We start from the raw sequence: 12075 nt of genomic DNA, 5'->3' as shown, positions 1-12075 counted from the left end.
GGTCTCCTAGGCCAAAGGGCTCTACCAGCTAAGTTAGGAGGGACAGAGTCAGTCCTACCTTACAAGAGCAAACCAGCGTGCATGACCCCGGTGCTCTCCAGCCCAGCACCCTTGGCTCTGTCCCACACCAAAACACCGTTAGCACTCTCTCTTTCAACCCAGCATCCCATTTGTTCCACACAGGGGAGGGGGCCAGCAATCACTCAGAGTCCCACACAGGACTGCCATGTTTGAAGTAGTAAGAGTTCCAAGGATGAATTAGAAAAAACAACCAGCTTTGTCTAGTGGACACAGCCCAGGCCTAGGTGTTAGGAGACCTGCGTTCTATTCCTGCCTCTGCGACCTGAGCAAGTCACTGCCCCTCTCTGTGCCCATTTCCCTTCCCACCCTTTGTCTGGCCTGTCACTTTAGACTGTGAGAACTCTGGGGTGGGGACTGTCTCTGTGTTTATATAGCACCTAGAGGAATGGGGCCCTGGTCTCAGCCAGCCCCTCTAGGCACTACTGGAAGTTAAAGTAATAATCGTTAAGAACCTCATTTCAATTACACAGGCAGAGAACTGGAGAGTTCTGCTTAATTCCAGGACTTTGTGTGTACAACAGCCTCAAGCAGAGTACTCAGTAACAGTCCACGTAACCAATGCGGCACAAGCATCGGATCCTCTATTATATGATATTATTACAGCACAAGAACAAATTTTCATTGGGAAGGACACTGTTACCTAGCAATATCAGATCAACTTTCTATGGGTGCCAGAAGGCCCCAGCCTCTCTTCTGTTTTCTGCCTGCAGGGACTGGGGCTTTCCCTCTCATTTGTAGAGCCCTATCCCTCCAGCAGGTTGTCTCTGTACTGGCTATTGAGGGACTGGCTCTGTGCCTCTGTCCCTCATGGTGGAGGCCAATCCCCACAACTCTTGATCCTGTAGTACCCTCTGCTCACATGGCAAGAACTGTCCCCACAGCTTTCTCTCCGAGTTCCCTCTGGCCTACACAGAGAGACCTGTCCCTATAGATCAGGAGTGAGGAACCTAGGGTCTACAGGCCAAATCCGGTCCATTGCTTAATTTTACCCGACCCCTAACAAATGAAATTTCATCCTGCTTCCTGCCCCAGCTGGAACTGTGGGCAAGAAACCTGGAGTCCCATGAGGACAGAGCAGTGAGTGCTGGCTCACCCCACTGCTGAGGGAAGTCCTGCGCCTCCACATTCCACAAAGATATCCATCCTCACAGATCCTCTCCACAGAGCACCCCCTGCTCAGCACAAAGAGAAGTGTCCCCACAGAGCTCATCTCACTCCAGAGACCCTTCTGCCTCACACAGACATAGATGCTGGAACTAGGGGTGCTGCTGTACCCCCTGACATAAACTAGTTTCTGTCATACACAGGATTTCTGGAAAGCCCCAGCCGTGTTATTAGAATTAAGTCAGATCTGGGAACTTCACTACCAGATGCCTCATGCACCACTATCAACTACGATCACTTTGACTTAGTAAACCATATATGTTTGTTGGCACAGTATATTAGAAGAGAACGCCAACTTTATCTTTTGTCCTGTTTTTTAAAGAAGACTTTCGGTCTCATGGCTTTGGAAAAAAAGGTAGAAAATGTGTCCTGAGGTCAGCCACAGACCTCAAACACCAGATGCCAAATAAACAGGTTCCCAAGTGAACTTCTGTCAGGGACTTCAACAAGCCATTCTTTTTATGGGAGATGGGGAGGCTGATTCAGAGTTTTGAACTCTTGGAGTTGGCAGGAGAATACAAGTAAGTTGACAGTGTCTCCTCCTGTGTCCAGGAACCCATACAAAGACCAGGATCCGACAGAAGACATGAAACTGAGTCCTCATCTGACTCTCCCATGTCCTCACAGTAATGTCCGTGCCCTTGCACTAGGGTCCCACCTGCCCCTCACTAACATCTGTATCCTCATGATGGGCTCCCACACCCCTGCCCAGGGTGACCAAAATCGAAGCCCATTGGCCCCGTCCTGCTGGCTGCAGAAGTGCATCAGCACAGGTGGCTCCCTGGTCAGCACGGTTTCCCGGACTAAGTGGCACGGTCTGAGGCTGGGAATGTGTGTGTGCTCGGGGCCTGGGTAGTGCTGGGAACCATGTGCTGCCCCATCTTACCCCCAGGCTGGCAGCTGAGTGGGCCTCATTAAATAATATTTCCGAAACCGTTTGTGGGACAGATGGGGCAAGTGCTCAGGCCATAGATGGCTCACAGCGGGAATCTGAGACCCTGGGGTTTACAATTTAGTTAAATGGCTCTGAGTGTCCTTCCTACAGACATTTTTCCAGTGCCATCTGCACAGCCAGACCTGTAGACGAAGCTCCTCTCTGCCACCTTAACTCCTGCCCCACCAAGACACATGTCCCCACAGCACATCCCCAGCATCCGCCAGCACCCTCCATGGACACATCTCAACTGTCTCCAACCTGTATCCCCACTACCTGTCCCTGCAGCCGTCCTGCCACATCCCCTCTATCCCACACAGAAACCTGCCCCTACACACAGCCCTCCTCTACCAGCCTCCCCTCTGCCCCCACAGACACCTGTCCCCCAGCCCTCCTTTACCAGCCTCCCCTCTGCCCCCACAGACACCTGTCCCCCAGCCCTCCTCTACCAGCCTCCCCTCTGTCCCCACAGACACCTGTCCCCCAGCCCTCCTTTACCAGCCTCCCCTCTGCCCCCACAGACACCTGTCCCCCAGCCCTCCTCTACCAGCCTCCCCTCTGCCCCCACAGACACCTGTCCCCAAGCCCTCCCCCCACATACCCTCTGCCTCACAACCCTCCACTCACATCCCCTCTGCCCCACAGACACTGTCCCCATAGCCCTCCTCCCACATCCCCTCTGCCCCACACAGACACCTGCCTCACAACCCTCCCCCACACCCCCCTTCCCCACACAGACACCTGTCTCACAGCCCTCCCCCCACATACTCTCTGCCCCTCACAGACACCTGCCCCACAGCCCACTCCCCACTTCCACTCTGCCCCCCACAGAGACCTGCCCCTCAGTCCTCCCCCCATGTCCTCTCTACCCCACACAGATACATGCCTCACAGCCCTCCCCCGCACACCCCCTCTGCCTCCCACAGACACCTGCCCCTCAGCCGTCCCCCCAACCCCACACTGACACATGCCCCACAGCCCTCCCCCCACTTCCCCTCTGCCCCCCACAGACACCTGCCCCACAGCCCACCCCCCACTTCCCCTCTGCCCTACAGCCCTCCCCCAACATCCCCTCTACCCCTCAGACACCTGCCCCACAGCCCTCCCCCCACTTCCCCTCTGCCCCTCACAGACACCTGCCACACAGCCCTCCCCTCACTTCCCCTCTGCCCCCACATCCCCTCTGCCCTACAGCCCTCCCCCCACATCCCCTCTGCCACCACAGACACCTGCCCCACAGCCCTCCCACCACATCCCCTCTGCCCCCACAGACACCTGCCCCACAGCCCTCCCACCACATCCCCTCTGCCCCCACAGACACCTGCCCCACAGCCCTCCCACCACATCCCCTCTGCCCCCACAGACACCTGCCCCACAGCCCTCCCCCCACTTCCCCCCCACAAACACCTGCTCCACAGCCCTCCCCCCACTTCCCCTCTGCCCCCCCACAAACACCTGCCCCACAGCCCTCCCCCCACATCCCCTCTGCCCCTCACAAACATCTGCCCCACAGCCCTCCCCCCACATCCCCTCTGCCCCACACAGACACCTGCCCCACAGCCCTCCCCCCACTTCCCCTCTGCCCCCCCACAAACACCTGCCCCACAGCCCTCCCCCCACTTCCCCTCTGCCCCTCACAGACACCTGCCCCACAGGCCACCCCCCACATCCCCTCTGCCCCTCACAAACACCTGCCCCACAGCCCTCCCCCCACATCCCCTCTGCCCCTCACAAACACCTGCCCCACAGCCCTCCCCCCACATCCCCTCTGCCCCACACAGACACCTGCCCCACAGCCTCCCCGCGCTGGCGGCTGGCTGACCTGCGCCTGGCTCCGAGGGCGGCGATCGGTGTCTCCGCACGGCTGAGCGGTGCGGGACGGACAGCGGGAGTTGCGATGGGCAGCGCCGCTCCCACGTGGCGCGGGGCCGCCGGGCTCCGGAGTTACCCGCCCCCTTCCCGCTCGCCCGGCCGCGCCGCCGCCCCCTCCCTCGCCCCCTTGTGCGAGGAGCCCGAGCCCGCCCGCCCCCTCCCGCCCTGGCCCAGCCCCAGCCCCAGCCCCACCCCGTCCCGCCGCTCTGCCTGGGGCCCGCACCTACCCCACTCCGCGTGCAGGGCGCAGCGACTGAGCGCCCGAACCCCGGACGGTCCGGGCCAGCCCCCAGCCCCTCTGTGTGGGACATAGAGATGTGGGGGGGAGGGCAGTGGGGCAGGTGTCTGTGAGGGGCAGGGGGGGAGGGCTGTGGGGCAGAGGAGATGTGGAGAAAGGGCAGTGGGGCAGGTGTCTGTGTGGGACAGAGGGGATGGGGAGGACTGTGGGGCAGAGGGGATGTGGGGGGAGGGCAGTGGGGCACGTGTCTGTGTGGGGCAGAGGGGATGCTGGCAGGGAAGGCTGTGGGGACAGGTGTCTGGTGGAGTTCTTTGGAGGGGGTTTCCCCTCAGCAGCTCAGCAGCCCAGGATCAGGTGTGGAGAGGCTGCTGTGGGCAACAGGCTATGGGATGGGGGGAGACATCCTGGATGCAGCCAGACACTGAGGGTCAGGGCTACAGCAGGATGAGTGCATGTGTCCCCTCCACCAGGCTGGCACGGCAGGGAGGGGAGGCATTTGGCTGGGAGTGAGGACTTGCGCTCCCTGGGGGTGATGCAGACACATGGGCCAGAGCGCAAAGGACATCAAGAGCCCAGCTCAGCCATGGTGATAGCCCACTAGAAGGAATGGGCTGTGCACGGACTCCAGCCCCCCCCAGGGTAGGCCACCCTGCACACTGGGTTAAACCCTGAAGCAGCAAGGCAGGGAGATGATGGGGCCCAAAGGCTGGATCTCATTGACCCCCACTGCCCCACTGCAATTTACATTGGCCAAACTGGACAGTCTCTCCGTAAAAGAATAAATGGACATAAATCAGACATCAGGAATGGTAATGTACAGAAGCCTGTGGGGGAACCCTTCAATCTCCCCGGACACTCAGTGGCAGATTTAAGGATGACTGTTCTGAAACAAAAAAAATTCAAAAATCAAATGGAGAGAGACATCTCTGAGCTGCAATTTATTTGCAAATTTAACTCCATTAACCGTGGATTAAACAGAGACTGGGAGTAGCTTGCAGTTTACAAAGGCAGTTTCTCTGTTTTGGGTGTTGATAGCTCCCCGCTAGACTCTGCCAAAGGCTCATATCCCCCTGTCTGATCTGACTTTTTTCCTAAGTATTGTTGATATTGGGCCATTTCCACCTTGCTGAATAGACCTTGTCAGCTCTGGCCCTCCCTCTTACTGGGACCCCACTCTTTAAATACCCCTCTGAAACCACCCCCCACTCAGGCATCTGCTGAAGCGGGTGTTTGCCCACGAAAGCTTATGCTCCAAAATATCTGTTAGTCTATAAGGTGCCACAAAAGACTTGTTGTTGTTCTCGAAGCTACAGCCTAACACGGCTATCTCTCTGATACACCCCCACCCTGTTGTCACCATGAGAATGGAGCGTCTGTTTGGAGGCTTGTGGCCTTGCCCAGGTGCAAGTCGAGTGGGGAGTTCCTGTCTCTCCTCAGGCCCCTGCCCCCCATGAGATGATCCAAAGACACTCACAGCTCCCCCGCCATCCCACTGTGGAACGCACAGTTGCTGCTGGGAGAGGCAGGTGCTGGGGAAGATTAGCAACTACCATGTCCCCTCACCCCAGCCTGGCAACCTACTTCTCTCTCTTCTCCAGGGGCCCAATGCCATGCTTTAGGGCTGGGCTACAGGATGCACTGCAGCTTCCTGTCAGAGGAGCTTTCCCAGGTGGCAGGGGAGCAGGTTGGAATTTGTGCCAGGAATGAGCCCTGGCACCTCAGGGCCTACCACATCAGTTACTGAAATCAGACAATTGCACGAGCCCAGCACTACTTTCATTACAAACTGAGCGCTGCTGGGATCAGTCCTGCCGGGAGGCAAGCAGCCATCCCAATTCCCTCTGCCTGGCTACAGGGCTCACACTCACACCTCCTGAGTGCAGCTTGCCCAGGTAACTCTACTCAGCCTGGCCTAGCCAGGAGATTTCCCCCAACACCCAGCAACAGATGGTGCCTCCATCAGCATCTCCCTTCACTATTGATCCTTGCACCCTTTGCATCCCTTATTGCACCTCAACAACTGCAGCCGCACCATGCCACAGCCCCACTTCCCCAGCAACACCCATTGTCCCTCTTTGCCAAGCAGGACTCATTGCATCCCAGCATGCAGGAGCATTTTTACCTCCCTGGTTAGTCCCCCACCAGCCACCAAGCAGCTCTCCTATGCTGCCAGCAGCACCCAGGGGGACCCAGCAGCACCCGCACCACCATGCAACCCCAGCAGCACCTACTGCAGCTTTAGAACCAGCAAAACTCACTCTAATCCTACCACCCAGCACCACCCAAAGTCTTGAAGCTGCACCCACTGCACTCAGCACCATCCATCACCTCTGCACCCACCCATCCAGGGGGTTTGTGTTCCTGTGAGTCGCTGGTTGTGTCTCTGTGAGCAGCAGCGGTATCTGGTATCAGACTTTGTAACTAGGGAAAAGGGGAAGGATTTCTCTCTGCCAAAGGGATGCACTGATAACCAGAGGTAGAGAGAGGGAACAGCCTGTAGCAAGACAAACGCAAGGGGAGCCCAGAAGGAGCTGCACCTATCATGGAGGTGGCCAGAGCAGGCCTCATTTGCCTCCTGATGCTGGAGAGCTGGGCCCAGGGGCCTTTTCCCTCTGGAGCCTCTCCCCTCTCCCAGGAGGGAGACCTTCCCCTAAGCGAGGACCTTCCGCTATCTGAGAAGCTCAGTAACACGAACCCACCTGAACTGGACATCGATCTCATCCGGAGCAAGCCATCTGCCCCCGTGAGGCCCTACAGCCTGTCCCGCTCCCCCAGCGACTACCACTACTCCCCTAAACCCAAGCATCTCAGAGCCCCTCGGCTGTTGAAGCTTCTGGGCCCCTCTTATGACCCCTTCTGGATGTCTCCGCAGGATCCACGAGATCGCAACACCAGCCTGGAGCAGCTGGGTACCCTGAGCCAGGACCTGGCTGATGGCACCAACCGTTACCGGAATAAGCTGCTGCGGGAGGCTGAGAACGTGGAACTCCCTCTCCTGCTGCTCCCTGAGGAAGGGATGGCCGGCAACCTCAGCCACACTGTCGCCCACCGCCTCCGTCAGTGGCTGGTTGACAGTGCCACCTGCAGCCTGACCTCATCTTGGGTGGATCTGGGGCCTGTCTTCTGGCCACGCTGGGTCCGCCACACGGAGTGCGATACGTCCCACACTGGCTGCTCCTGGCCTCCTGGCATGACCTGCCGTCCTGCGCAGTTCACCCACATCAAGCTTCTGGTCTGGCACTGCTGGATGAGCAAAGACCCAGCCATAGGCACAGGCAGGACTCTCCAGCAATGCACCTGGCGGCAGACTCCCTACCCAGTAGTGTCAGCTTGCAAGTGCTCCTGTCGGTAATGGGACTGTGAGAAGGGGGCACTTCCCACCCGGGGGGCACGGATGCATCTCCTCCTCAGCGCTCCTTGAGGGATTTGCTATGGCATTGCTGCAGTTTGAAACTTCTTGCACAGCCAGGGCTTGAGAGGCTGAGCAGAGGATGGCATGATTCCACTCACCTGTACTGCAGATGGAGTGGGGAGTCCCCTACAGATATTCTCACCCCCATCCCATTTGGACCAGCAAGAAAGCACAGACAGACATGCCTCTGACCTCTCCCTCCACTACCACCAGGATCCAGCACCCTCCGGGAGCAAGTTCTGAGGCTGGGAAAAGGCAGGTGATCCCTAGAAATTTACAGAAGAGGGGGAGCCAGAACTTGGGCTCCCCTCCCAGAGCCAAGGGACTGAAGCCAGGAACAGAGTGCCATGGGAACTGGAGGCACCAATAGCTTCTCAGGGTTAGATTCACAACTCTAAGGCTCTGGGATCCAAGGGGGCAAGGGGCAATGGAAATGCTGGCTGTGGTTATTACCCAGGGGGAGCCTGGCTGTTTGTCTGGAGAAATAAAGATACAGAGTAAGAACTTGTAGCAGTACGTGGGGTTTAATATACAGCTGGAACCAAATCAATCCCTTTACTCTCCAGACCTGCTTGGTCAAGTGGCACAGCCTGCTAGGCCTTGGCTTATCAGGGCATAGGTTCAAATCCCCCCATCAGCACATCTGTTCATCCTCTGTGCTGCTGCAGCAAGCTAAGCCCTGAGGAAAGGGTGTTCTCTGCTGCTCTGTTAAGCCAGGGTCCCTGTGCTGGCAGAGCAGGGGGGAAAGGAGGCAGGTTCTGTACTATGGGCCTGAGCCACTGTCCTCTGCATGGAACCCTTCCACTGAATATTACTGATCTTGGATTCTCAGATATGGGGTCCTTTCTGTTCCCCCTCTCCCTTAGCTGGGAGCAAGGAGAAGGCACAGAGGGAATGGGAGGGGACCACTGCCAGGGGGAAGGGCTAGTGGTACCTGTTTACACAGGGAGTCCTTGTGCATGGCTGTTGTTTTAGCAATTTATCTGCAGAGGAAGACTGGGGACAGGGTCGGCTCTATTTCCCAGCACAGCCCAAACAAAGGAAACCAAAGCTGCCCTGTGCTCTGAGCTGCCTCTCTGGCTATCTTGATTCAAGTACACTTGGGCTGTGGCCCCGACCCATCCTGCTGACAGCGAAATGCCTGTCTCCAGCTCAGGGCACCTTTATGCAGAGCAGAGTTCATGGGACTCCAGGGGCAACTGCTGCCTTGACAGCAATAGAAATGAGCTCAGCAGAGCTCAGCCCAGCTTAGAGAGGTCTGTCTTTGTGTGCACACGACTGGAAGAACGGGGGAAGATGCAGATTAAAACAGAGATACCCTGGTTGCAAGCATGCAGGTTACAAACTGTGACAGGTCAGGCATACAGTCTGCAGGTCAGGACCAAGCTGTACTGGTGCAGCTGTGTGGGTGGAAAAGGGCTGGACTACACCGGCAGGAGGGCACTGCAGGTCAGGGCTCAGGTGCACCAGCAGAGCTGTGGAGAGCCCTTGGCTACAATAGCAGGGGGATGCGTGACCTTGGCCTTGTGTAGTCTGCTGATTTCTCTGGCGCACTGGGCTGAGAGCTGCTAGAAGCTGTGGCGCCTGCAGTCTGCAACCCCTGAGAACCAGAGCGTGGCAGCGAACTAAACACCAACACCAATCCCGCCATGAACAGGGCATTATTCACGTGCAGGACTGCGTTTCTACAAAGCCTTGCTTGCCTGAGTGTACCTCGCCGTGCTCACAGCGCCACAGGAAACCCTGTTTTCCTCAGAGTTGGGTCTTGACCCAGAGCAGCTGTTGGGGGAAGATGCGGATGGCGACAAAGGGTCTGGCAGCTAAAGGGGAGCAGGAGGGTGGAGGCGCCAGAGGTAGCTGGGGAGGTTTGGGCAGCTAGTAAGGATATGGAGCTTTTTCCACTGAGGCAGGGCTGGCAGGATAATAGTGGGGTATGGAGAGCTGGCTCCTCTGGGAGAGGTTTAACAGGTAATAGAGATGAGGCCTTTGGGCAAGGAGGCAGGGTGGTCTTGCTACTAGGAGAGAGCTCAGCAGCCACAGGAGCACCACTTCTCTTTTCCTCCTCACCACTCTGATTCCTCTTTCCACCATCAACCTGCATGCATCGGCTCAGCAATACCCTTCTCGGCGGAAGTGCTGGATTAAATACCAGGGAGAGCTGGGGGGACCCTGGGGGAACAGCAAGCGGTTGCAGCCCGAAAATGGGGCACACTGGTAGAGCTGCAGGGGAGCCTAGGACCGAAACTGAACGGTTGCTCCAGGTTCACCACCGTGCAGCAGATGCAGGGGCAAGCCCAGTGACTTGTATTAGCTGTGTTACTCATATGGGTGAGAAAGGGGCATCAACAGATGAGGACTCTCAGGGGCTAAAACTGGCTGTGATGACAAAAGCAATGGTAGCTTTGCTCAGGGGCTCAAAAGCAGCCTACCCTGTGGCTTAGCCCCTCCCTGCTGGTGGCATAGTACAATGAGGCCCCCAAATAGCAGGCAGCTCCCCTGTTGTTTTCTACATGCTGGCACTACCATGGCTCTCCCCCTCTCCGCTGGAGCGCCCCTGCACCGGGGTTTGCTCTGAGGCAGCGGGCACCGGTGCCCGCAGGCTCTATTGGCTGGAGATTTGCACAGGGCTGGAGCTCACCGGTTGGGCAGCACTCACATGCGTGGCAACTGGAGCAAACGTTTTCCTGACCCCTTAGGCCCAACTAATGCCCCTTTACTTTCATGGTGGAGACCACATCTGACAGAGTTTGTCTCCTGGATAGCTCCCTTCCCAGCCCCCGATCACCTCTCATCCCTGTGCACCCAGGGGCCCTGGAGCAAATGCACTGAGTGCTCAGGTGGAGACGAAATGGAAAGCACTGAACGTACCCAGTCCTGCAGCGTCCCTGCTGCCCAAGTGCCTTCTCCTGGAGCCTCTTGACCACCAGCTACGGGTGGAGACAAACCAGGCTTGTTCTGTCTCCCTGCTGCAGCTACTTTTTACAGGTGTTTCAGTGGCAGTCAGACAAGTGCATCAAAATATATTACAAACCACATCACTGGATAGAGATCTGGCAAGAGAGATGCTCCAGCTCTCACTCTCAATAAAGATCATACAGCCTAGAGGCCTCACAGGGTCAAAACACAGCTGCCTGGTTCCTAAGTGAGGTGCGCTGCCTTGAGCACATGCCACCTGGCCTCAGATGTCTCCCTGCCACTCCCTCTTTGCTGCTGAGTCAAGGAGATGAGGCTTAGCTCACAGGCTTTGCATAGGCTCACACCTTCTTGGCTTGGGGGCTGCCTCTTGCTCTGCGTGGGGACAGTTACACTTCCCACCACAGCTCGCAGGGAGGATAAGCTACTGGCTAATATTAGCGCTGCCCTGCCGGGGAGAGCCAACACACAGCATCTCCCATGCTCCGACATTAGTGGGAGGCTGCCAGCAGTTTATTTTGCAGGAGTCAGACGTGAACCTGACACAGCACATAGGAAAAGGTTTGACATCCTCTCTGCTCTAAATCAGCAGAGAGCTTGAAACACACCAAGGCCAGGGTCCAGCCTTGCCCCATCTTGCCTGGCACTTTGTAACTGCAGGGACTGGTTCCACGTTCTAGCTTTCTGTCATCAAATGCCGACGTCCCCTTAACTCCTGGAGACAGCGCAGCCTCTGAACTCCCTCCCGAGCCTTCCTCTGTGAACAGAGGTGGGGCACCAGCGCCCTCTACTGGATGGTGATTGCTGTTTGCAGACGAGGGGTAAGAACCTCACCAAGAACCTCGTCCCTGGCCCCAATCCAACCCATTTTACCTGTGGTCTAGTCCTGACACGACCCCAGAAGGCCACAGGGTACAGTGCTGCTGCTCTGCCTACTGAGCTGTGTTCCCTCCACCTCCTACAGCAAGAAGAGATGAGGCAGATACAGGAGGCCATGGCTGGGAGAGGATGTGAGCGTAAGGGCTTGAACTGGCCCACACGGCCTGGAAACCACAAACACAGAGAGGATAATGGCCCCACCCCGGCTGCAGTAGCCACCCCAACATCCCAGTCAGGGTTAATGGGACAGTTACAGCGATTAGAGCCAAGTGGTGCGCCAAAGGGCCTGGCACAGAGCTGTAGGCCTGCTCCCCGCTGCAGTGGGGGACTTCCCTGGGGACTGATGGCTGGTTTCCAGCCCCTTCATGCCACTGGAGCAGTTTAAAGGAGCTAAGTGAACCATGCCCTTTAAATGTGCAATGATTACTCCCAGCAGGCTCTGACACCCCTCCGCCTATCTTCAGAGGAAAACACCTTTCTCTCCGCACCAGGCTCCTCAGCCCCATTGGCAGCAGCGGGAAGAAGGGCTGACTGCCGGACTGGGGTAGGAGAGCCACACCAAGATGCTCGTTCGTGCTGATT

General features: G+C 57.4%; 1 protein-coding gene across 1 annotated transcript; it reads left to right on the top strand.

Annotated features, from left to right (window-relative positions):
• Nucleotides 1-6831: 6831 nt before the first annotated feature.
• LOC142007285 (noggin-1-like) lies at nucleotides 6832-7641 on the top strand. The gene has a single exon (XM_074983892.1). It carries the CDS (start codon nucleotides 6832-6834, stop codon nucleotides 7639-7641), a length of 810 nt encoding a protein of 269 aa, XP_074839993.1.
• Nucleotides 7642-12075: the final 4434 nt, after the last annotated feature.

Source organism: Carettochelys insculpta, chromosome 1 (assembly GCF_033958435.1).
Source record: "Carettochelys insculpta isolate YL-2023 chromosome 1, ASM3395843v1, whole genome shotgun sequence".
NCBI lineage: Eukaryota > Metazoa > Chordata > Testudines > Carettochelyidae > Carettochelys > Carettochelys insculpta.
The sequence above is the reverse complement of the archived record's forward strand: the minus strand, read 5'-3'. Positions and strand labels throughout refer to the sequence as shown.

Coding starts and splice junctions, on each gene's coding strand:
- LOC142007285 (XM_074983892.1), top strand. CDS start 6,832: ATGGAGGTGGCCAGAGCAGGCCTCATTTGCCTCCTGATGCTGGAGAGC.